Below are 25,040 nucleotides of genomic sequence, written 5' to 3'. Positions count from 1 at the left end.
TTTATGAGCAAATTGATGTTAATCTGCCAAAAAGCAGATGTTATAATTGTATGCAACAGTTTAATTATAACTTCTTGACATTATTCAGATTGCCACACATGAACATTTGAAGGACATTTCTACATTTTTGTGCTCTAGAAATAATGCCATCATAAAAATCTTAAAGCCTGTTTGCCCTAATTGTCTAAAACTTAATTAACTGTCATATGAACGTTATCATAGGTCAGTCATCATAAATCTGTATAAAATAAAGGTCACCAATATAACCTTGTCACAGTAAGTGAAGAGTAATCTTTTCTATTGCTCTTGGCTCACTGGAATAACTCATTGATGTTTACCCTCGGTTCCTTTTGCATTCGTTTAAAATTAGCATTATTTTTACAGCGGATTTCATTGAGTGTGAAGCCACATTGTATATCTTTGGTTAGCTGGCTTGTAAGCTGAACAGTGAAGTTATTGTTAGGTCAGGTACACTACCCTCCTTTGAGAGTAGACTAGTCCAGCAGATAACTAATCTATCTGTCTCTGGTGGACTATACTACTTCAAAATAAGGGCAGTTTACCTGACCTAATAATGACTTTACGGTTCAGATAACAAGCAAGCTAACCAAAGATATTACCTTTCCCTACACACTCAATGAAATCGGCTATAAATGAATGAAGATTTCAACATTGTTAGCAGCATGCGTCTTGTATGAGAATTGAAAACAATTATGTGGAATGCTGAATTAATTAATTTTGAACGAAATATATGTTCTTTTTTGTATTTTAATAGTATTGTGTTGTCATCTGTGTATCTTATTTTGTGTGTAAGAGAACTTGTCTAGGTGTGATGCGACTCAAAGCTTGACCCATGGTATAAACACTTGTGGTTTGTTGAAGAAAGTATATTGGCATCTTGTTCTCTTATTTTGTGGGTGAGAGAACTTGTCTGGGTGTGGTGCGATTCAAAGCTTGACACATGCTATATATATATATATATATATATATATATATAGACACTTGTGTTTTGTTGAAGAACATACACTGTCATCTGGGTATCTCAAAAGCTTGACACATGGTTTGGACATTTGTGATTTGTTGAAGAACGTATGCTGTCATCTGGGTATCTACGGGTGCGGGAATTCTCGCTACATTGAAGACCCATTGGTGGCCTTCGGCTGTTGTCTGCTCTATGGTCGAGTTGTTGTCGCTTTGACACATTCCCCATTTCTTTTCTCAATTTTATCTTATTTTGTGGGTAAGACAATTTTTCTTTGATAGGTTCTACTCAGAGCTTGACATATGGGATAGACATCATTATCAGTTTGTATTTTGCTGACGAATGCATGATGTTATCTGGGCTTCTTATTTTGTGGGTAAGAGAATTTGTCAAGGTGTGGTTCGATTCTTGTTTTTTTGTTTGTTGAAGAACGTATATTGTTAATAAGGCTGGATATCTTGGCAGATGCATGTTTGAATGATCCTTTTCCGTTTTTATAGTTTTTTGTTTTCTCTTGTGACAAGATAATTTCTCTTCGTTTTAAAAAAAAATCATGTCTTTTTAATATAGTTATAAGCGTTTAAGGAGTCCAACTGCTTCATTTCCTTGTCAATCATTAAGTTACTTTTCATCGTCCAGTTTTCTTACAATATTTTGAATAAGCCATGCTTTTGCCAGTCTTGTTTATTGTTTTTAGTTTGTGAAATCCTTTGTTGTGCGTGCAAGGGGACTTTAAAACACGTTTTATATAGTTAGTTTGTTACCAACTCTTGCAAATGTTCCTTTAAAGAGAACTGTTATAGTTGATGTTAGAATCGTTCTTTACTTCATCACTGAATAACAACTGGCAAGATGGTGAACATAAAAACTGAAAAGTATAGTTCCTTAAATAGATTTTTTTTTTTACATATGATTAATTGTCTTTTCGATAATCAATTGAAAAGAGTTTAGATTCAGATATGGATTTAAAGGGGTCAGGGGCAGGGGTTTCCTCCCCTGAAATGTCACCTAGGAAATATTGGTGAGTGTCTGCTCTATGTCGAGGCAGTATGTTAATACGCCTAAAGCCATATGATCTTAACATATAATTTAAGTACAGAAAATATTGCGGTTTTACAATTATTTTTATTTATAAATTAATCAAACTTCATACCAAATAAATAAGGTAGCTATTCAGATTTTTACAATTCTTCGTCCGTTGTTTCTGCTTCATTTATCGATCTATCGTCGTTTTCATCATCACCCTCATCTTCATACTCAGTAGACTCATCATCCTCGGATCTATCCTCCATTAAAACAACATCGTAGTCTTCGTCTTCCTCTTCATCATCAGTTTCTGCCATTAATTGGGCAAAAATGTCATCGACTGAATCTTCATCTTCTTCATCGCCTTCATCGTCACCCTCATTCTCATCATCATTTTCATCTAAATGATCAGTTTCATCGGCTTCGTCGTCTTCAGGATCATCGTCATTGATATCGGAATCATCAATGCCATCATGGATATCATCTTCATGATCAATGTTATCGTTTTCATGGTCGATGTTTTCATCATCATGGCCTATGTTTTCGACATTGATTTCGTTGTTTCCTTCATCATCATTGTGACAAATTCCTTCGTCCACGCCTCTTTCATCGATATCATTGTCATCTGCGTTATTAAAACTCTCCGGTTCGACGTCGGAAGGGCCATGTTCATCGTTTATTTCTACACTTTCTCTATTGATCTCTTCACTATTTTCATCGTTCCCTTCATTGTCGATATTATCTCCATTCTCATCATTGTTTTCTGCATTTAAGCCGCCCCTGTCCTGGACACCATCGGTTTCAATGTCCTCCCAGGGGAAGTATTGGCTGACCTCGTTATCGACACCATGGAAATCTTCTCTGGCACGGGTCCTACTATTCTCCCAGTGGAAAACTTCTACGTATCCAACGCAATGCCCAGTACTGCTGTCTCTGTCATTATTCCGACTGGTTTCTCCCGGATAACTATTGATCTCTTGCATGTTGCTCTGTTCATCTATTCCAATATTTTCTGTATCATAATTAATGACGTCTTCAATGACAGATATATTTTCGTAATACTGATCAAAGCTCATTCCATAATTATGTTCAGTATTAGTCCTGTCGTCTTCGATGTGTTGAGGCTCACCATTTTCACCATTCAAAGAGTTGTGTCCAATAATTGTTCTGATTTCCTGTTGGCCACTAGTCAGGTTTTCTTCTTCATTGTATTGTTCCACATTCTCCTCATCATCTACATTTCCGCCATCAATGTTTTCAGTATCAAGCATAGCGTTTCCTTCATTCAAATTGTTTTCATCTTGGTTCCCATTGTTAACTTCGCCATCATTTTCATTGTTAACCTCTACATCGTTTTGATTACCATCCTCGACCTCATCATGTTGAACAAGTAAACCATTGCTTTCGTCTCCCTCTTCATTTTCAATAGCCTCTACAATTTCATTGTTTTCTTCGTTATTTTCATTTTCCTCCTCATCTTCGTTGCCCTCATCCTCATTATTGACCACCTCACGAGGTTGTTCTGCATTAGACTGTCCATCAAGATTTCCAATTATGTGACCATTTTCATCTCCATCTTGGTTGCTCTCTTCATTATTTTCATTTCCCTCTTCGTTGCCATCATCTTCATTATTTACAACAGCCGCAAGAGGTTGTTCTTCATTTGCCTGTCCATCGAGATTACCAAGTACGTGACCATTTTCCTCCTCAACATTTTCCTCCTCATCTTCATCTTCTAAAACATCTTCTTCGTTTTCCTCTTCCTCTTCCGATTCCTCTTCCATGCTTTCCTCGTCATCGTCTGACTCGAGCTCCGATGTGATGACGACGTTATTATTGCTTTGGCTGATAGCTTGTGTAAGTTGTACTCGGACGGTCATTAAATACTTCAATTCTGTTTCATCTAGACCCAATACTCCAAGATTCAGGGATCGCAGATCTGAATTTGACAAAAGTATTCTTATTGTAAAACTCATCTAAACATTTTTCAAACAGTAAAACTACATTTAATATACATTTCTGTTTGTTCTATTTTCACTATAGTTTCAGTATAGACTTTTCTTTTTATTGATACTACCCTGGGACTTCTACAACAGTCTCTATACTACCTACCTTAACAATCGCATATGCCTTACATCTTATTAGTCCCATTCACCAATGTCAAACTTTTTTTTATGAACAAAACCTTATTATTTATTCTGTAATACTTCAGTCATTGATTTTGTTTCTATCGTATCATCAGGATGTAAGACTATTTTAACACATAGTCAATGTTATAGTTATCTCATTTGATTCCAAAGACCCGATTCCAAACAATGTATAAAAGTCAAAACTTATAAATTCTTACTTAATTGTTTATCATACTGCATCTGGCAAATTTTCTCCACAGTGTTAACAGACATTTTGCAGAACAGACTTAAATGTTTGAGACGATAGCATCTCCCCAGAAAGTACAGGATCTCGTCGTCAACTGGCTGGTTCTTGTCAAGGTGAAGGCTGAAACTCTCTGAAAACAAATAACCTAAGTTAATAATTAATCTCAAGTAAAATAAGTGTTCGTATGCAGATTTATGTTTAAAAACGGGAGATGTATATGTTTGGTTACCTTGACATACAATTAGTGGTAGGATCCATGTAGAAATTTCATAAGTGGGCTTCAGTGATTGCCTAATTTATCAACAAACAATTTACCACAAAAGAAGGATCCGTGTCCCTCGAAAACCCTCCAAATCCGCCTCTAATTACATAATGGTGATATCGGATTATCCCGTTAGTTTTATCGTTTGAATCGTTTTACATTGCCATTTCGGGCTTTTATAGCTGCCTATGCGGTATGGAATTTTCTCATTGTTGAAGGCCGTACGATGACCTATAGTTGTTAATTTCTGTGCCATTTTGGTCTCTTGTGGAGAGTTGTTATACAACTTAATGACACTTTCAAAATTATAAGGTTCCATTAGAAATTCGGTTGGACTAAACCGCTGCGAATAATTGAATCAATGATTATTTCTTTTGTTAGAGTAAACAATGATTATTTCTTTTGTTAGAGTAAACAATGATTACCATACTTATTGTAAAAACAGCTGATGTTATGAAGTAAATTTAAAAATCATCGGTTGTTGCTAGAGGAACATTGTTGTTGTGATGAATCATGTATTCATTATGTTATTATATCGGAGAAAACATTGCTGATGAGATTAATCAATGTTTCACTACCAAAATTGTCATAGTACACATTACTGGTGTGATTAATCAATGATTCGCGACACAAATAGTTTAATTATGATTGCTGATATAAACCAACAATGATTCATTTATATAAAGTGTTAAATAGTTATTGCTGATCTGAGTTATCAGTGATTCACTTACCTATAGTGTTTAGAGTAAATATTGCTGATGTGATTAATCAATGAATCACTTACCTAAGGTGTCAGAGTAAACATAACTGATGTGATTAATCAATGATTCACTTACCTAAGGTGTCAGAGTAAACATTACTGATGTGATTAATCAATGATTCACTTACCTAAAGTGTCAGAGTAAACATAACTGATGTAATTTATCAATGATTAACTTACCAACGGTGTCAGAGTAAACATTGCTGATATGATTAATGAATGATTCACTTACCTAAAGTGTCAGAGTGAACATTACTGACATGATTAATGAATAATTCACTTACCTAAAATGTCAGAGTAAAAATAACTGATGTGATTAATCAATGATTCACTTACCTAAAGTGTCAGAGTAAAAATAACTGATGTGATTAATCAATGATTCACTTACCTAAAGTGTCAGAGTAAAAATAACTGATGTGATTAATCAATGATTCACTTACCTAAAGTGTCAGAGTGAACATAACTGATGTGATTAATCAATGATTCACTTACCTAAAATATCAGAGTAAACATTAATGATGTGATTAATCAATGATAGACTTACCTAAGGTGTCAGAGTAAACATTGCTGATGTGATTAATCAATGATTCACTTAATCAATGATTCACTTAATCAATGATTCACTTACCTAAAGTGTCAGAGTAAACATTACTGATGTGATTAATCAATGATTCACTTACCTAAAGTGTCCGAGTAAACATTACTGATGTGATGAATCAATCCACACAATCTAGTCTGTGCCTCTGCTCTCGACTCTACAATCGCTGGCCATGCAATAATGTCAATCTCTTTCATAGGAACAGTTTCTGGTAGTGCATGCTGTATACCATGACGGAATCCAGAAGCATAGATATAGAATATGACTTTGGTGTCAGGACATTGCCTTTTAAAGTAGGTCCACGTCTCTGGTTCTATTACCCAACTATTAATATCGCAATCAATAGTAAGAGTAAATGTTTTCATTTTCTGTTCCCTGGCGAAATGCCTTAGAATTTCTCCGTTTACCGTGTTGTAATTAGTATAGATATAAGTTAATCCTTTCATCTTTGACATAGCATTTCTATAACGTGATATAGAGATGGGGATGACATTGGTTTGGAACATGTCTTCCATGTATAGAAATTTCAGAGTTTTTGATGCTGCTCCCCGTCCGAGGGACTCTAATATTCTACAACCATCTACAAGTGTTACACGTGCAGCGATTAAGTTTAGTACTTCAAGTTCCCGGCATCGTCTCAGAAAACGACAGAGCGAAGCAACGACACGATTTTTAGAGGCTACAAAATGCCAGTGATTTTCCATATTAGCATGGTAGAGTGTAAATTCTTTGAGTCGCATGTTTGCTATGACTGCTAACTTCTTCAGAAAGACTTCAGTCGCTTGAGAAATGACTTTCACCGTTCGATAGGTAGGTCCCTGGAATCTTATAGCTAACGATCGCAAGTGTTTTCCAAACCTTTTAATATATCTACAAGCTCTTTCCGCCGTGCCCATAGCATCGAATCCACCAAAGCTAACACACCGGTACCGCCATAGTAATGGCGTTTCAAAGAGCCGCAACCAGTTTTTACATACACGGGCTGCAGCCACTCGTTCACTGTCATCCAAGTATTTGTAAACCTCTATTAAGGCAACATCTGGAAGATAACACCAGTCGCTACTTTGTCCTAAATCACACATGTTTAGGAAAGTTTGTAGACACCAACGTTATCCATGCAAACACTTATCCTGAAGATCCAAGCGTGCGCAGATTTACCACAGAAACGACAATGGGGAACGTCACAAAGATCATTACATTATAGTCGGTCCAATCAGAAATTTTAGTAAAAAATCGCAAACATTAAAATGGCTTTAAATATCGTAAATCGCTTTTTTTCGTTGTCTAAATACTTCTAAAAAAAATTAAAACATGACGTCCAGTTGATTTTTCCCAAACAAAAAATGCTTAAAAATTCGGACTACGGCGAGTCCAACGTCATAATGTCTCAATTTGACACTATGGAGAACGTCAAGCCTAGTAACGTCAAACTGAATGGAAAGTAGTTGGGTTGTTGGAAAAGTTTGTGAGATATTCACGTCAGTGTCAAGAATATTTAACAGTAGTATGGAACAATCGACATGGGTTGATCTACCAGATGTCGTGGTTATAGAGTTATTTAGATTTTTAAAAGACAAAGATCGAGCGGCTGCCGCGCTAGCATGTAAAAACTGGGCAAGATTGTTTAAGACGCCATGCCTATGGCGCTCTCGACACTTTGAGATGGGAGGTTATAGGGCGCACAATAATGGAAGCCGCGCTTGTGCGTTTTCAAGTTTATTCGGAAACTATGTTAGATATTTATCGATTTCGTGTAGTCATCCTTCATATCACACAACAAAAATATTCCAGAGAGCTATCGAGGACGTCCTAGGAAAAATGCGCACGTCGAATTTATTTGAGTTTGAGCTGGAAAGATTAGAACTTGAACGTTTTTGGAAGTACGAAACACCCCGTGATAAATTAATAGCATGTTTTGTTAGGTTTTTAAAAACACAAAAATATTTGAAAATATTTGATATGACAGCTGCACAATGTAACTTAGATGGAGGTTGTCGAATTCTACAAGCAGTGGGCAATAATTCTGGTCACAAAGTACAAGATGTTTTTATAGAAGACTTTTTTCATTCAAGGCTAGCAGTATTTCAAACTGATCATTATAAGTCTGCAATTTACAAATTTACAAACATAAACTATTTAGGAATCAATTACAACTGCTTGTCCGATGAAATTATTGAAACTTTTTCCAAAACACTTGAAGGAAAATTGGAGTGTATGAACATCAAAGTTTACCGAAACGATCCACATTTCCACACCATTAGTGGCAGCCAGTGGTCTATGTTACGACGGAAGTGTCCAAAGTTGAAGGTAACCATGTGGTTTGAAAGCATTGGACATTCCACAGATATAATCCCGGTTCTTGTGAAGGAGATTCCATTAAAAGACTTGCATATCTGGACAGGATATGATGATGATGTGGAATGGAGACTTGCAATAACGATAGACCATATTGCAAATTCTTACGCCAATACTTTAAGTAAGTCAAATTGAATACTTGCAAGTCTTATCAATAGGATAATTGGTCAGCGGAAAACATTAGAAAAGTAACCCTTCTTTTGATTAAGGTAAAGAAGACAAGAATGTGATTACCTCTACTAATATTCAATATTAGTAATTTTAAAACGGAATCGTTAATGTTTTGATTTTAGAAATATATATACAAATTGTCTTTTGAATAGTTTTATTTAAAATATATACACACTCATTATTTATCGTATGTGCCTGTCGCATATTGTTTTTTTTTATTTAAGTCAGGCCGATAGTTTCTCGTTTCTTGTTTTACATTTATTATTTCGGCGCAGTTTAAAGCTATATAAGTGATATTGGTTTTGTTCATTGTCGAAGGTCTACAGCAGCGACCTACAGTTGTAAAAAACATCATTAAAGTGCAATAACTCCGATAAGGTGTCCTTATTGTCTTATTTGTAGATCTTGTCTTACTGGTCATTTTTGCTTATATCAGTTTCTTTCTATCTGTACTGTTTTCAAAATGATGAGGGAAAATTAAGATAAAATTTGTCAATTAAGGGCATTAACTCCTGGAACAAGGCATCTGTCTGTCTTGATTTAAATTATAGCAGGTAGATCGCAACATTCTGGACATTTTAGGTCCTAACATATTTTCTCTATTCATAGCAGTTTTCAGTATAATAGACAAAAACTTGCATTTTACCCCTTTGTTCCATTTTTAGGCCATGGCGGCCATATTGGTTGTCTGGCGGGGTTATCGGACACATTTCTTAAACTAGACACCCCTATTATAATTGTGGCCAACTTTGGTTGAATTTGGCCCAGTGAGATTAGTTTCGGAGAAGATTAATGTTTTAAAAGTTAATCGACGACAGATCGAGGCCAAGTGATGAGAAAAGCTCACTTGACGCATTGGTCCAAGGGGAGCCTCACATTAATCTGATTTTTTTCTGCAGTACCACATTATGATAAAATTTAAACTATGCTTTGTGACTTGGATTGAGAGTTGTCTCATTGACACTCATATCGCATCTTCTTATATTTATTTAACGATACGAATGCGAATTAAGGCGTAAAAAACAAGAGGAAACACAGAACTGCACTTATTATAATGACTTTCCTAAAAGATTGATTGTTTTATTTTATTCCAGGCATGCTCTCGCTAGAACTAGATAATAATCACGAATTTGTGGACGATAATGTACTGGCACTGTTACAAAAGTGTAAGAAACTAAACCAGCTTACTCTCAATGCCAATGTTGTGGTCAGCACGATCAGGGCTATCTGTCTCTTACGGTCAGAAAAGAAAACCAGTAAGTATAATTCAATAGTAAAAGTACCACAAACGAGATATGACAGGTAAAATTGAATTTTAACAGTTTGTGTAAAATGATGTTAAAACTAGAAAAAATATTTTTCTAACTATTTGAATAGTGTCGGTTTTAATTAACGCTCAGCAGAAAACTAAATGCATATCTAGGACGAGAATATGTTAATATAATATGAATCTTAACACTGCTCTGTACAAGACCAATTCCCTCAGACGGACTTTTTTCAGTGCTGTAGTTCACAAGGTAAGAGCCCACAGGACGACATGTAAGCCTAACTGGACACATTATTCTGACTCCGATACGACTGGTTAACATTTGGCCATTGTTGCAACAAACCTTTTAAAGAAGAACATCTTTTAATAGCACTATAATACAATTCTTAGGAATACAATTTAGATAACGATCACATTTTTACGTAGATCATAATACAGTTTTGCTTACTAGTAGTCACATTTTGGAGCAGGTATATTCAGTTTTTCATAACTGACACGCTTAGAGTAGGTATATAATCTAATTTTAATTTCTTAGGGTAATAATTTAGGAATGTTTCTGTTACAACCTCACATCTTAGAGAAAATATTTGTCGTGAACCTCAAGATGTCCTTTTGTTTTTTTGCAATCATCTTTTATTCATACTGTATAAATAACAATTGCTGAAGTCCTTGTTTACAAAACTGGATAGACAATATATTTTATATGCTGACTTCATCTGTATAGATATAAGAAGATGTGGTATAAGTGCAAATGAGACAACTCTCCGTCCAAGTCACAATTTATAAAGTTAAACCATTATAGGCCAAAGTACGGTCTTCAACACGAAGTCTTAATTGGCCCACACTGAACAGAAGGGCCCAAAAATTACAAGTGTAAAAACATTCAAACGAGAATACCAACGGTCTACTCTATATAAAAGTATGAATAGGTAAATAAAGACTGTTTTGGTCGTCATGTTTTGTTGCAATCGTGTATAATGATAATGCCTTTACATTTACAGCCTTACAGTCCCTCCATCTGACCGCATGTGGACTGTCCGAACAAGAATGGACTGTCCTGTGTCAAATAAAAGACGAGTTTTCTGAGATGATTGAACAACAGGGTCTGGACTACAAATTCTGTACTGATTTGTTAATAGACCTGACGCCAATGTAGATACTCTTGGTCCATCATAAAAAATATTGACAATCAATTATGAAGTATTGAATACATATTGTTTTCTTGATTAAAAGAGCTATGTAAAAACACTTGTTCGTCGTTTAGTTTTTTGCATTGTCAGAATTTCTTTGACTTGTGAGTTTAGAATGCAGTCAAATTGGTTTGGACAGTGAAAATGATGTTCTTGAATATGTATCATCTTAAATACACATGAACTATTTGCCACTGGACCCAACAATTTATCAATATGTGAACATAATCTTGAACACAAATGATATATTTGTTACTGGACAAAACAATCAAGCAATACAGTGACATGATATATTTGTAGCTTGATGTTAATTTAGTCACAACCAATTAAACTGTGAACATGAAGTTTGGTTTTGAGGATTATCAAGCATTATGTGTTATTGATTCACACAGATCACATCCTTCCAGAGAAGAGTTCCTGTTCACTTTTAGTTTATCATCAGTCCTGGTTCATAGTGTAGGATTCTTTCACATGAAATATTTGCCACTGGACCAAATATTCTATCAATAGGGGAACATAATCTTGAATATACATGATATATTTGTCACTAGACTCAACAATCAAGCCTGCATACAGAGTATATATCTGCCAATTGATATGATATTCCAGGGCTTGTATTTCCTATCATGATTTCCTTGATAGAGGTTTGCTGCTAACAAAGAAGCTATTAAACCAAGAGTTCCAAATGTTTAGATGAAATCATTCCTTTGTAAATTTTATAGACAACATCATGAGTTGGTTGACCATTATGGAATTTTTGTTTCACAGATAATATTGGATATGTTCCAAATGTCGCAACTAAAATCCTGTTTCCTTATCACGAATGCAACCTGCAGAATTAAGACTATTTTTTTAAAACTGGGTTTGTAATTACATGAGCAACACGACGGGTGCCACATTTGGATCAGCATCTGCTTACCCTTCCATAGCATCTGAGATCACCTCAATTTTTGGTGGGGTTCATGTTGCTTAGTCTTTAGTTTTCTATGTGTTTACTTTTATTTGTCTGTTTGTCTTTTTAGCCATGTTATTGTCAGTTTATTTTCTATCTAAGAGTTTGAATGTGTCTCTGGTATCTTTCTCCTCTCTTTACAAACCACTCAATGCATTAATAAAATAAAAACACCAGATTCTTTCATTTGTAGTTTTATTATATCAACATGTGTATATTCAATGAACATATAGATTAACAAATTACCTGATAATAAAACCAGTTATAGCACACTTTTATACTGTGTATACATAATTGGTATCAGTGTCACATTGCTTATGTTTGTTCAGTCCCATATGTAACCTAGGGAAGCACCTTGTTATCTCATCTACAGATAGGTTCTAAAAATTATATATTGATGGTGTCCAATGACTTCATCCGGTGTTATGCACATTCTAATCTAACAAACATTATATACTGCATGTTAAAAATTTACAGGTTATTTAAAAAAAAAATCCCCAAATTTTAAAGATGATTATAACTTGCCTCTTGCTGAGGGAATAGCATTATATAAACAGTGATAACAAATAAGATTTTTTTTATAATTGGCACACTTCTTCATTAAAGTTTTCCAGAAATGCAGAATACATGCAAGTACATATGAAATTTAGATTTTGGATTAAAAATTTTGTTGCATCAAATGAAAATTAATTTAGTGATTAGCATGATAAATCAGATACTAATTTTGCGTCTAATCAACTTAACAGAATTACCAATATCTTGGATTCCACAAACCTTCATGATAAAATTAATTAATTAACAGTACACAACATATTATTCTTTTGAAATTTTATGAAATCATACACCAATCTCAATTTTTTTTATGAATGAGTAACACCATTTGACCAGAGGTCAATCTGCGTAAATTTTCACTGTGACATTATAGTATAAGCATTGTGATAATAGGAAATAAATGGGAAAATGCATGAATTCATCAGTCATCTATGAAGCTACCTAAACACTATAAAAATATTGCACAAGAATTAAAAGTCAGAGATTTTCAATTTATAACCATTGAATATGGTAAGTAAAACTATAAATCTGTCTTAAATCTGGCTTTGATTCTATTTTGAATTTACCTAACATTCACTAATACAAATGTAGTATCATCATTCATCTTTCATTTTGAATCTACATCATTTAGAAAAAAAAAAATTGAGGTCATTCCCTCATATTTTTTCAACTAAATGTCATGACTGTGATGTTCTTTGATACAAAGACCAGACAGTTCACACAATAAAAGATGTGACTGGCATCTCTTCATACAACATCTGTGGTACATACTGTTGTCCACTCATACAACCATACACATACATGTCATGTACAACAAAACTAACATGTATTCTTTGGTTAATTATAGTTATTTCACTACACTAGCTGTACGTCTTTGTTCCTTGAAATGGTAAGTAGTTTTAGAGCCCTGAGTACCTGTAATATAAAAACAGTCAGTAAGTCTAAAGCCAGAGAAAATGTAGCATCAACAAATTTTAAAAATAAAAAATAACCAAGAATGTGTGTGTACCTAGTACACAGATGCCCCATCCGCACTTTCACTTTCTATGTTCAATGGAAATGGGGTAAAACTCTAATTTGGCATTAAAATTAGAAAGATCATATCATAGGGAACATGTGTACTAAGTTTTAAGTTCATTGAACTTTAACTTCATCAATAACTACCTCGACCAAACACTATAACCTGAATCGGGACAGACGGAAGATCGAACAGACGAAAGGACAGATGCACACACTAGAAAACATAATGCCTATAAATGGGGCATAAAAAACTTTAAAAAAAGTGCATTTATGGATTTATCATCATCAGAAACGTTGAAAACCCCAAAAATTGTAGGCAATGGTCCAAAATCTCTTGTTTGCAGATAGACAACAGTTGCCGAGGTTTCCAGATATTAATTTTCTTTAAATAATATGTAATTGATTAACCATTTTTTAATGCATTAAAAAGACTATTTTTTATTATACCTTTAACTTAGCCTCTCCTGTTGAACCAAACACTTTCAGTCCCATTTTATTCATTTCACCTGCTGACAAAGGTGATCTGTAATATAATCAAAGGTGTATAAAGTAGGAATTTTATCCTTTATTAGCCAAATAAAAAATAAACGCTTTAATATGTTCTAATAAAATACTTGGATTGGTTTGTTAAAAATTACCTTTACATGTATTTACATATATTTCATTGTTTCTTCATATAGAAATTATACCTTATAAATCATTTCTATATAACGAAACAATGAAATGGTTACATCTATCATAATAAATAATCAGACAGTTTGAATTTGAGCAGTGAGTCACTAACTGTTCTGCAGTTATGTCCCTTTATAACTTAAAAATAGCAAATTTGTTGACCAGTATCTGCATTTTAACTAAAGTTTGCACCATTTAAAGTTTATGAAAGTCATTAACAATAGCAAACACAGGACACAAAAGCACTTATCAGAACACTTATTACATAAATAATAAATTACATAATAAAAACAAAACAGTGAAAATTTTAAAATAACACCACACTAAAATACCTAAAACTAGAACAATAGAACAGACATCAACTGCTCTCAATATTTTATCATTACTTGAGGTGTGGCATTTTCCTCAGATACATCCTTTTCAAACTGTTTCCTCGTATTTCTGAAATAATATATAATTACTTTTATTATGTTATTTTTAAAAATTTTCTTCTAAAGTTAACTCACTTCTTTTCTTCCTCTTTAAAATGTCTCCACAATACTCTGTATACCTAAAATACAGGTAATATAACTGTTGATATAATATGCATGTGTATAAAATATTCTAAAAGGCATGTAATCGAAATGTTGGTATAGTAAACTTAATATATAATATATGATATATATGATCTGTTAAAAGACATAGGACAACACTCAAAGGTCAATTGATTATTAAGTTGGACAAAGAAGTCTTTAATCAAAGCGCTGTAAGCGTTGAAGGCAGTTAACCAAAAACCAAGGCAACCGTAATTATGAAAACTGGCAATGTTGCCTCAACATTAAACATTCATATATAGTACATTCATGTTTATCTAAAGATTTATTTATTAAGGCAAATAATTTATATGTTATCAAGGTTTCAAAAGCAATGCATATATCAATGTATATTTTTTTATGGTGAGTCTGCAGTGGTACAATGATTGCAGTTGTTCTACTTGGTAGTTAACCTTGGTTTTATTTGACTGCTAGAAGTTCAAGTTGACTTAGTATGAACATGTAATTGTATGAATGGACTGGTTTCCCTGGAAAGAAAACTGAGTTTGTGTTTTATAGTACAAAAGTTATGAGAAACGAATCAGACAAATGTTCACTACAACAGGAATCAAAGGTGAGGTCTGGCTGACCTGCCCATAGTAAATGTAAATGATTTGTTATTTTGTCCCATACATATGAATATATATTTAGGGGTTTGGGATCTCAACGGTTTTCAAATTCTCAAACAGGTAGGGGTAGGCAGAGGATTTAGGGGGGGCAGGGGGCCCGGCCCCTTTTTTGGGAAAAAAATTGGTTGCTTTTATAGAGAATCACTGAAGCGAGACTGGAGCGGGCCCCCTCTTAGGTCAGTCAGCGGGCTCCCACTTATGAAAATTTCTGGATCCGCCACTTGGGGTAGGGTGACCCTAGGGACTTCCCCTACATGTCATTTCATTTGTTATATTGTCCCATACATGAATATATATATATTGTTTTGGTGTGGGGATCTCATTGGTTTCCAAGTTCTCAAACAGGAGGGTAGGGTGACCCCAGGGACTTCACCTATATTTCATTTAATTAGTTATAATTTGGGCCATTCATGAATATATATATATTGTTTTGGTGTGGGGATCTCAACCATTTCCAAGTTCTCAAACAGGAGGGTTGCGGTGATCACAGGGACTTCCCCTATATTTTATTTGATTTGTTATATTGTCCCATACATGAGTATATATGGTTTAGGGGAAAGGATCTTGACCATTTCCAAGTTCTCAAACAGGAGAGTGTACAGTGACCTCAGGGACTCCCCCTATCTTTCATTTGAATTGTTATATTGTCCCGTACATGAATATATGGTTAAGGGGTGGCGATCTCAACGGGTTTAAAATTCTCAAACAGGAGGGGGTAGGGTGACCCAAGGGACTCCCCCTATATTTCATCTGATTTGTTATATTGTCCCATACATGAATATATATATAGGTTTAGGGGTGGGGATCTGGACCATTTTTGAGTTCTAAAACAGGAAGGGTGTGGTGACCCCCAGCGACTCTTCCTATATTTCATTTGATTTTTCATATTGTCACAAACATGAATATATATGGTTGCACCCCCTTAAATTTGCAAAGCATGGGTTGTTCTCAGCTTAATAAAGAATATTCCGATAATTTTACCTCGATTTTTTTTTTATCCTCGATATGCTCGGCGAAAATTTAAGTTTGCGCCCCTCCTAACCTAAAATCCTGGATCATATGGTTTAGGGGTGGGGAGCTCGACCCTTCCCAAGTTATCAAACAGGATGGGGTAGAGTGGCCCAAAGAATGCCACTTATATATCATATGATTTACTTACATTTAGGTATATATAATATAGTTGCATTATTTGTGAAAATAAAGAAAGAAACTTTCAGCTACTTTAATTGACCCTTCAAAATTGAGAAAAACAAATAACCCTTCGAAATTGCAGTAATATGTTTACACTTTAAAAGCATCTCACATGCATTATCATCATTTATCACTGATAAAGAAAATTTAGACTGTGACCATGAACATGTATATTGTTAGATATACTGTTCCCAGCTGTCACGTTGTATTGGATTTTTAAATTAAAATTTGTCAAAAAGTAATTTTGAGTTTCTGTATAAAATATTTTTCTGCTTTTTCTTTCTTTTACATATATCTTTTAGTTTACAATTCTAGTGTTTATATTCATTTACCATGCATACATTTATTTTTTCACCTTTGATTTATTAAGTAATTGATCTCCAAACCCGGAATTATCCTTATCCGCTTCCGGAATCGGATCCGATATTGTAAAATTTTGTCTTCACGGCCGCCATTGTTATGTGTTTACAATGTTGTTTTTGTCAATCAGATACGATTTTACTCGAATTTATACAATATTTGTCGGCGATTTTCTGTATAAAGCTAGCGGTTGAACAAAATGAACATCGCTGTCATAAATAATAATGATAAAAATAAGTTTTTAGCTCGTTTAATTAGAGACTTTGGTGAACATAATGAAAAGGTTTGCAAAGTAATTTCTTATTTTCTTTCAAGTGGAAGGTGACTACGTCGGACCACCGATAATTTGCACACCTGCCTCCAAATTTAAAAGCTACGAAAATTTCTTTTTCTAATTTGAAATTGCCGCCAACAGCATGAACAGTTGAACTTATTATATAATAGACTACTGACGTAGTTGTACTACGTATTGATGACAAACAATATCCCTACGACTTTTGCCATTTGGGAAATCTAAACTACTTGTCTTGAGAGATTTTCGACGATTAAATATTTCAGACAATTGTTCTTTGACATCTTAGCTAAAAGCACAAGTCATAATGAACTACACAAGGATACTTAATAAGCACTACTTCCTATGTGTAACTTCAAAACTTTCTGATAAATCGACGATCTATTAAGGTTTTTCTGGTCATATTTTTTGTAATCCAGAATAAAAAGTATTAAAAAAGTGTTCAATTAGTTATATATAACATAGTAGCGAGCTAGATAATAACAATGGCAAGTATTTCAGCATTTATTGGATAGAACACAAATCTAGGGTGCTCGCATAATGCAGCTTAACTGCATAAAAATGTCAATTTATCAATTATTGATGTTTGTCTATTAAATGTTCAGTGGCAAAAATTATATACTTATTTATGCTGAGAATAAATCACCAATATATCAACATATTTATTGATTTTAAAACACTAAGCATAATATAAAAGTCTGCAAATCTATGATTTTGAATTCGTTAAAAAACACTCTAAACTTAAAATGATATGAAGTATCAATTCTCCTTTGGGTCTAAATTTTGAAATCAATTCTAATTCTTTAGTTTGATCTATACACAATACATTATGTCATACCATATTAACTTCTAAAAGTTTAACTCTTCCTTTTATGAGTGAGGATACTGTATCAAACTCTGACTCGGTGATCTCTATAAACTCAGAGGTACCAGATCGTAACTCGGCAGGGGATAAACAACTCTCGGCTCCTGCAAATATCTAGTAATATTAGTCATTATAAACAATTTTACATCTTATATATGCAAATATCTGAATTCTTCAACAATTAGATTTCCACATAATAGTCACCTGTATAGATGTCTAACAGTTTCAAGGGAGATAATTGCACATAAGTAACATATTAAGTGAGAGTTCTGTATAACTATATTTCGAGGACAAGGAAAACGATTGTTGGTTGAGAATCCGTTTACACTTAACTGCAAACTTTATTTGTCATATTTCTCTGTGGTTCCAAATAAGACTGACATGAACTATGAGAAATATAAAGAGCTTGTGATTCAGTAATAGTGTTTTTTGTTGTTGTTCTATATCATGTTTGTTTTGTACATAAATCAAGCTGTTGATATAAAAAAGAAGATGTGGTATGATTGCCAATGAGACATTTGTCTACTCATTCTAATTTTACTACATTTTGTCATGTGGCTGCTTTCTTTGCTTACAATCTGGTCTGTGTTATTTTTATTTTTGAAGATTGTGCGATAATAGATAGTTGCTTCCATCCACACCATGTTGCCTCTGCAGAATATTTGTTTCATTGGCAATCATACTACTGTAAGCTAATTTAATGCTCTGGAATTCTTCAACTAAGACATGAATATAAATTATATTTTTCTGACAATCACCTGCTGTGTTTTCTTCCTCTGTATTGTTTTTAGAATCAATAGTATATGTGTGGTTCTCTTCTTCCTCCCCTGTATCTTTCTGGTCATTGGATGGACCCTGTATCTCACAACCTGTAGGAATCTTAACTCCCAATATTTCTTCTATCTTATCAAGTTCCTGGGGTCTTTCATTATCCTACAAAAACATTTAGGCAAAAATCAAAATATGTCTAGCTATGCATGTAATACATGTTGCTTTTGTCTTAAAGAAATAGTAATAATTATTAAAAGTTAAATAAAAATTTCAAAAACTATTTTGATTATTACATATATTTAATACTTGAACAGTTCTGAATTGACATTAAGTTTGGGTTTGACTCAAAAGTTTCATCATAGCAGATATACATTTTAAGCTTATCTTTCTTTTCATTAGTTCACAGCATCTACCAAGTCTACATTTGTACTATGTAGTATGTATAAATATGTTAAGATGATTAAAAATTTATAAAATGCAACAAAAAATAGTGAGTTAGAGCTTGTCAAAACCTACACATTGTCAGAGGAAATTTACTGATTATATAAGAAATTTAGAGCTTGACAAAACCTACACATTGTCAGAGGAAATTTACTGATTATATAAGAAATTTAGAGCTTGACAAAACCTACACATTGTCAGAGGAAATTTACTGATTATATAAGAAATTTGCATAATAATTATATAGCAAGTTTTTTTGGTGTCAGGTATTTAAATAAATGTAATGTTCAACACAAAGTTTGACCTACTGATTTTCCTGTTTTTTGTTGTAGATCTTCTAACAATTTACATACAGTCTGAATCTGTGTCTTAAAATAATCTGCTGCTTCCTATAAAATCAAGTAAACAAATTAAAAATGTACAGATTTCATTTCAATTTTTTGTATACATACCCGGTACATGTATTTGATCAACAGTAAACAAAAGCCTGTTTACCAAGGGAACTAACTCATGATGAAACAATATTTTAAGAGGAATCGATGATAAAATATTTCTGATAGGCTTTTCGTTTTTATTGTGCTGTAGGGTTGTTGTCTAGCTGATATATATATATATACACTATATATATATGTGCATTCATAAACCACTGACAATAATTTTATTTCAAAAAGTCATTTACATAGATTTTTCTTCTCCCTCAGACTGGTACGGTAATCTGAACAGGTAAAAATTGAGATATAGACACTCTATTTGAACACTGTATCTGTAAACCTTCCAAAGATTACAGGAAATGGTTTATCAGAATCCTTGTCCTATAATATTTTCTGAGGCTGAATTATAGCTGTTTTATCCCAATTTTGTTATATTTTTCCCCTCACTTTTTTTTGTTTCAATGATGCACTTTTAAGTCTAAAACATCTGGACAACTACACTAACAAAATCATTAGAAATACAGCACAATGAGACAAACCTTTTGGACTTGCTGTATAGCAGCTGCTTCTTTGACAAGAGATCCATATTCTTTCTTTATGTCTTGTATTTTCTGTAACATTTTAGCTGGGTTCACCTGTAATCATGATGAAAAGATATATAACTAGCCAATCATTCAAAGTTAAAGTATTTTTTTTTTATCATTTTTATATTTTAAGAATATATTTTCAAACCTCATTGCTAATGTGTCACTATTACTGTATGAAGCATGAAGAATATCTTCTTAATCAAGTTGACCACAATGAAGATTAGGAGTCTAGGACGCTTACAAAATGACAAAGAGCATATAACACTATTATATAAGCCTACATGTTATTGCATCCATTGTACCTTAAAGAAAAGTTATTTCACATAATTGGCTGAAAATCCATTTAACATTTTGGTGTATGTCATTGTAACTATATATTAATTAACATGTACAGATTGTAGTATATTTCTCACCTTATTTTCTTCATTATCTTTATCAAATTCAAACTCAATCTTCCTGGACAAATAATTCAGATCAGATTCTGCTTGCTGGAACTTAAAATGTACATGTAATAATTAGATATCAAAATTTCGTAAAAACATATCAAATTCAATCTTCCTTGAACAATATAATTTTAAATCAGATAAGGCTGGAACTAAAATCATTTATTTAGCCTGTTCATTCTGTTACATGTATTTGGACAGAAACATTTTTCTTGCCATCAATATTAGTTTATTACTAAAATTTAGGATGTGAAATACTCATTGTTTAGGAAGAAAGTATATTGAAAACTTTCTTTATTACTTGTAATTTGATTATCACCATCTTACGGTGTTTATATATCTCAACTTGTACGATTCGCTCGTGTATGTAACAATGTTTTAGATTTTAACGAGAGAAATTTATGTATTACTGAAAAATTATTACACCAGGGTTTTCGATATATCACAAACTAGTCAAAACATTTACTAAATTTTATCATCGGTATAAAGACATCATTCGTAAATATAGCTCAACATGCAGACTTCTAATACGTTCTGCAGGGTTTCCCCTGGGTCAATTATTTTTTTCGCCACCTCTTTCGCCAAAAAAATATATTTTTCGCCACTTTATTATTTTTTTCGCCAAATATATTTTTCTTTTTTTCCAGCACCCCCAACCCCCCTCCCCCTAAATAAGAAGTGTTTTTTTACAACAAAACGAAGAATCTTATTACTTGGAATTGATCCCTCATAGTGTAGTCATTACATTGAAGGGTTACTCTCATTCCAACCTTTTAAATAGATTTCTTCATAACGACAGCTTTCTTTTTATTTCTAGACCATCGTAAATAAGTAAAACTATATGCTTGAAACACCAGTGTTACTGAAACGACTTTGAAGTACCCACTCAAATCAATGATCTATATGAAAGTTAAATGATAAAGTTTTAAATCAGAGACCTTTCTAGCTTTTGAACATTTTTCGTCATAACAATAATTTTCTTTTTAAAAGAAGGAGAGGAAGCGTAAATTTTGCTTCAAACACGTGCTTCACAAAGCGGTAAATAAATCCCTTTTGAGACATGTGACAGAAGCCATTTAACCATATCATTTTGTCATATCATACAATCAACACCTTTATTAATTAGTTCTTTGATGTCGATAGCTATAAATGCAATCAGCTGATTATTGATTTTCTGTCAAAATCTTAACGAGTTCAAGGTGAAATCCGAGTATTGTCTGATGGGTAAAGTCAGAGAAACACGAAAAAAGTAAACAAACAAGATGGCTGAAAATAAATCGTTAAATATATTTCTTTCGCCAAATTCTTTCGCCAATGACGAATTTTAATCGCCACAATTATTATTTTTTCGCAAATTGCGAAAATGGCGACAACCAGCGGAAACCCTGCGTTCAGGTATTTCACATCCAATTTTTTATGGAAATATTCTTTATAAAGCACAAAGGTGTCAGTATTCACCTCAGAAACTTACAAAACCTTTGAATAGACTTATTAAGAAGGGATATAATTACGATACTGTTGTCAAGTCATTAAAGATTGCATATTTTGGCGTTAATATTGAGTCACTGATAAGGTCTTTGCATCGGAACTAAACACATTTATTCTAAAAACAGTTGTTGGCATGACACGGGTTATGTTCTTCTCATATATGTTATGATGGTATGATACTAAACCCCTAACGGAAAGGATTGTGCCTGATGTTCATATGATGAAATCATAATCTTTCAGTCAGTTTAATTGAAGTCTGGAGCTGGCATGTCAGTTAACTGCTAGTAGTCTGTTGTTATTTATGTATTATTGTCATTTTGTTTATTTTCTTTGGTTACATCTTCTGACATCAGACTCAGACTTCTCTTGAACTGAATTTTAATGTGCGTATTGTTATGCGTTTACTTTTCTACATTGGTTAGAGGTATAGGGGGAGGGTTGAGATCTCACAAACATGTTTAACCCCGTCTCATTTTTGCGCCTGTCCCAAGTCAGGAGCCTCTGGCCTTTGTTAGTCTTGTATTATTTAAATTTTAGTTTCTTGTGTACAATTTGGAAATTAGTATGGCGTTCATTATCACTGGACTAGTATATATTTGTTTAGGGCCAGCTGAAGGACGCCTTCGGGTGCGGGGATTTCTCGCTACATTAAGACCTTTGGTGACCCTCTGCTGTTGTTTTTTATTTGGTCGGGTTGTTGTCTCTTTGACACATTCCCCATTTCCATTCTCAATTTTATTTTGAATATTTTAATAAACATGCATAATTTGATCATTTTTTTTCAATTTGTTTTTCTGCTTCTGAAGACGATTACACTTTAATGACTTTCCTCCCTTTAGAACCATGTTCTGTTCTGCTTAGGTATGAACCTCCAAATCTGGGTCCATTTGCCCAGATTATATTTTATTTCTAATTGTTGTCTAGACAGACTAGTTGCATAATAATTATTGTTTGAACAGGAAATGTTCAAGTTGTTGAAATATTGCAAGAATATTTGTATTGCTCCAAACAATATATTATAGTCCCTTTGATTTGCATAGTAGAATATGGGAATACAATGTATTTATCTTTATTGATATGCATAACACATATATTTGTTAACAAAATAATTGAATTCAGTCAATTTATGCAGTATAACTGAGATTAGTCTCAGAGTATAATAATAAATGAACTTGAAGTTGTAACTCCTTTTCATGATTAACAGTTCGTACAATGTACATCATTGTTTTGTTTAATTCCAAGCTGACAAGTCAGAGTTGGCAAAGTATTACCCACCCGGGAATTCCCGGGCGGGAAAACCCGGGTTTTCCCGGGCTGGGCAATACTCCCAGAAATGGGTGATAGTGGGCATTACTGGGCAATATGATTTTTTAAGCTTATTTTAACACAATATAGTAAAGACTTGTTATAGTTTCATTGTATAAAAGCTAAATATATACTTTTTATACAGATAACCATTGACCATGTTGACAGTCTAGAAAATTCAATTTCATTCTCTTCTCTATTAATTTTATATGTAGAATACAAGATTTGCACATTTAAAGATACCTTATAATTACCAAGTATTGTTTCAATAATCCAAACTTTGAAAAATGCATTTTAATGCAGTGTTTAAGTGAATTGCTAATTTTAATTGTTATACATTCATATTGCTAAATAAATACCCTACAGGGTCATGCCATTAACACTTATAAAATTGAAAGGACTGATTATTGTTACATAAACAAATCTGTGTTCTAATCTGAATAATTACTTATTAATTAGTGACAGTACATATACATTATTTAAATGTGATTTTTCTTTAATACATGTAATTGATAATTCTTAATCATGTTAATAGGAGCTATATTCATTTGAAAAAAATGATTTATTTGCTTTCTATTTACAGTTTGCCAATCTAGACAAATGCTAAACAAACAAAATAGGGTATAAATATCTTATTAAATGTATTGCATTTGTGTTTATCACTGAATCCTCTTTAAAATTCAGACAAATATTTTATATTATTATATTTATTATTTCCATTTGTTTTCATAAGTTTTAAGAAAAAATCTGAATAAGTTTATTCAACTTCAATGACAGTGCCCTGAATAGACATATTTACACTTGTATGCAAATTTGTCTGCATTACGTAAAATCACACAGGTTCCCATAAACTTTGACATCATAATTCAAAACATTTGACGTCACAATTAAAAAGTGATTGTTGCTTGACGTCAAAAGGTGATTCATAGTAGATCTAAGGTCATTTGGAGGCAAAATTATACAGCTAAATAACAAAATAATAAATTTGTTTTCAAAGTAGGGCGAACAGACTCTATGGACGAAAGAACTCGGGGCTAACAGACCAAGGGCGAATGAACCCGATACCTGAAACTCCGGCTGTGTTTTTAACAATTCTGAGCATTCCACTTATACGATGAGTAATTATAACCATGGCCGAACGATTTAACAGAGTATTGACAGTATGGTTCGATTTACTGTGGCCGAAATTGCAGTGTGGCCGAAACGTCTTCAATTAAAAATTAAAAAAATTCGTACAAGTCTTATAAATCAAATCTAAATGGGAAGGATTTGCATGTGTTAAAATGAATTTAGCAGCTCGGGATTGATGAATTAAACCTCTTGGCTATTCATTTCAGATTCAGCTTAGAAGTGACATAATTCTAACGCATACGATCATTAAATTATACAATTTTTACCATTGACTCCAAAATCTCAACATTTTTCTCCATTTTCTTTATTTACTTCCGGTAATTGTAAACTATTCTGTGATTGGACAATGTT

The 25,040-nt window shown here is 33.2% G+C and overlaps 3 protein-coding genes across 3 annotated transcripts; 1 reads left to right on the top strand and 2 right to left on the bottom strand.

Moving 5' to 3' along the window:
• Positions 1-2,087: 2,087 nt before the first annotated feature.
• LOC139526761 (protein PFC0760c-like) lies at positions 2,088-7,290 on the bottom strand. The gene is made up of 5 exons (XM_071321928.1): positions 6,087-7,290; positions 5,587-5,609; positions 5,483-5,534; positions 4,356-4,514; positions 2,088-3,947 (listed from the first exon to the last, which is right to left on the bottom strand). Exons 1-5 carry the CDS (start codon positions 7,084-7,086, stop codon positions 2,164-2,166), a joined length of 3,018 nt encoding a protein of 1,005 aa, XP_071178029.1. The 5' UTR covers positions 7,087-7,290; the 3' UTR covers positions 2,088-2,163.
• A 98-nt stretch (positions 7,291-7,388) lies between these two features.
• Positions 7,389-11,045, top strand: LOC139528908 (F-box only protein 39-like). Its single transcript, XM_071325145.1, has 3 exons — positions 7,389-8,480; positions 9,625-9,786; positions 10,799-11,045. The coding sequence occupies exons 1-3, from the start codon at positions 7,439-7,441 to the stop codon at positions 10,951-10,953; spliced, it is 1,359 nt and encodes a 452-aa protein (XP_071181246.1). The 5' UTR covers positions 7,389-7,438; the 3' UTR covers positions 10,954-11,045.
• A 1,072-nt stretch (positions 11,046-12,117) lies between these two features.
• On the bottom strand, positions 12,118-25,024 carry LOC139528907 (SKA complex subunit 2-like). The gene is made up of 9 exons (XM_071325144.1): positions 24,956-25,024; positions 20,736-20,816; positions 20,275-20,370; positions 19,613-19,693; positions 18,851-19,025; positions 18,066-18,196; positions 14,690-14,733; positions 13,959-14,034; positions 12,118-13,406 (listed from the first exon to the last, which is right to left on the bottom strand). Exons 1-9 carry the CDS (start codon positions 24,986-24,988, stop codon positions 13,347-13,349), a joined length of 777 nt encoding a protein of 258 aa, XP_071181245.1. The 5' UTR covers positions 24,989-25,024; the 3' UTR covers positions 12,118-13,346.
• Positions 25,025-25,040: the final 16 nt, after the last annotated feature.

Source organism: Mytilus edulis, chromosome 6 (assembly GCF_963676685.1).
Source record: "Mytilus edulis chromosome 6, xbMytEdul2.2, whole genome shotgun sequence".
Classification (NCBI taxonomy): domain Eukaryota; kingdom Metazoa; phylum Mollusca; class Bivalvia; order Mytilida; family Mytilidae; genus Mytilus; species Mytilus edulis.
The sequence above is the reverse complement of the archived record's forward strand: the minus strand, read 5'-3'. Positions and strand labels throughout refer to the sequence as shown.

Excerpts from the sequence above, each read along its gene's own strand:
- LOC139528908 (XM_071325145.1), top strand. The coding sequence starts at position 7,439 with ATGGAAAGTAGTTGGGTTGTTGGAAAAGTTTGTGAGATATTCACGTCA. Across the intron at positions 8,481-9,624 it reads TTCTTACGCCAATACTTTAA|GCATGCTCTCGCTAGAACTA; the intron begins GTAAGTCAAATT and ends ATTTTATTCCAG. Across the intron at positions 9,787-10,798 it reads ACGGTCAGAAAAGAAAACCA|CCTTACAGTCCCTCCATCTG; the intron begins GTAAGTATAATT and ends TTACATTTACAG.
- LOC139528907 (XM_071325144.1), bottom strand. The coding sequence starts at position 24,988 with ATGGAGAAAAATGTTGAGATTTTGGAGTCAATG. Across the intron at positions 19,694-20,274 it reads CTATACAGCAAGTCCAAAAG|GAAGCAGCAGATTATTTTAA; the intron begins GTTTGTCTCATT and ends TTGATTTTATAG. Across the intron at positions 14,734-18,065 it reads AACTTTTAGAAGTTAATATG|GTATACAGAGTATTGTGGAG; the intron begins GTATGACATAAT and ends CCTGTATTTTAG.
- LOC139526761 (XM_071321928.1), bottom strand. The coding sequence starts at position 7,086 with ATGTGTGATTTAGGACAAAGTAGCGACTGGTGTTATCTTCCAGATGTT. Across the intron at positions 5,610-6,086 it reads TGTTTACTCGGACACTTTAG|CAATGTTTACTCTGACACCG; the intron begins GTAAGTGAATCA and ends TAATCATATCAG. Across the intron at positions 5,535-5,586 it reads TGTTTACTCTGACACCGTTG|GTAAGTGAATCATTGATTAA; the intron begins GTAAGTTAATCA and ends CTGACACTTTAG.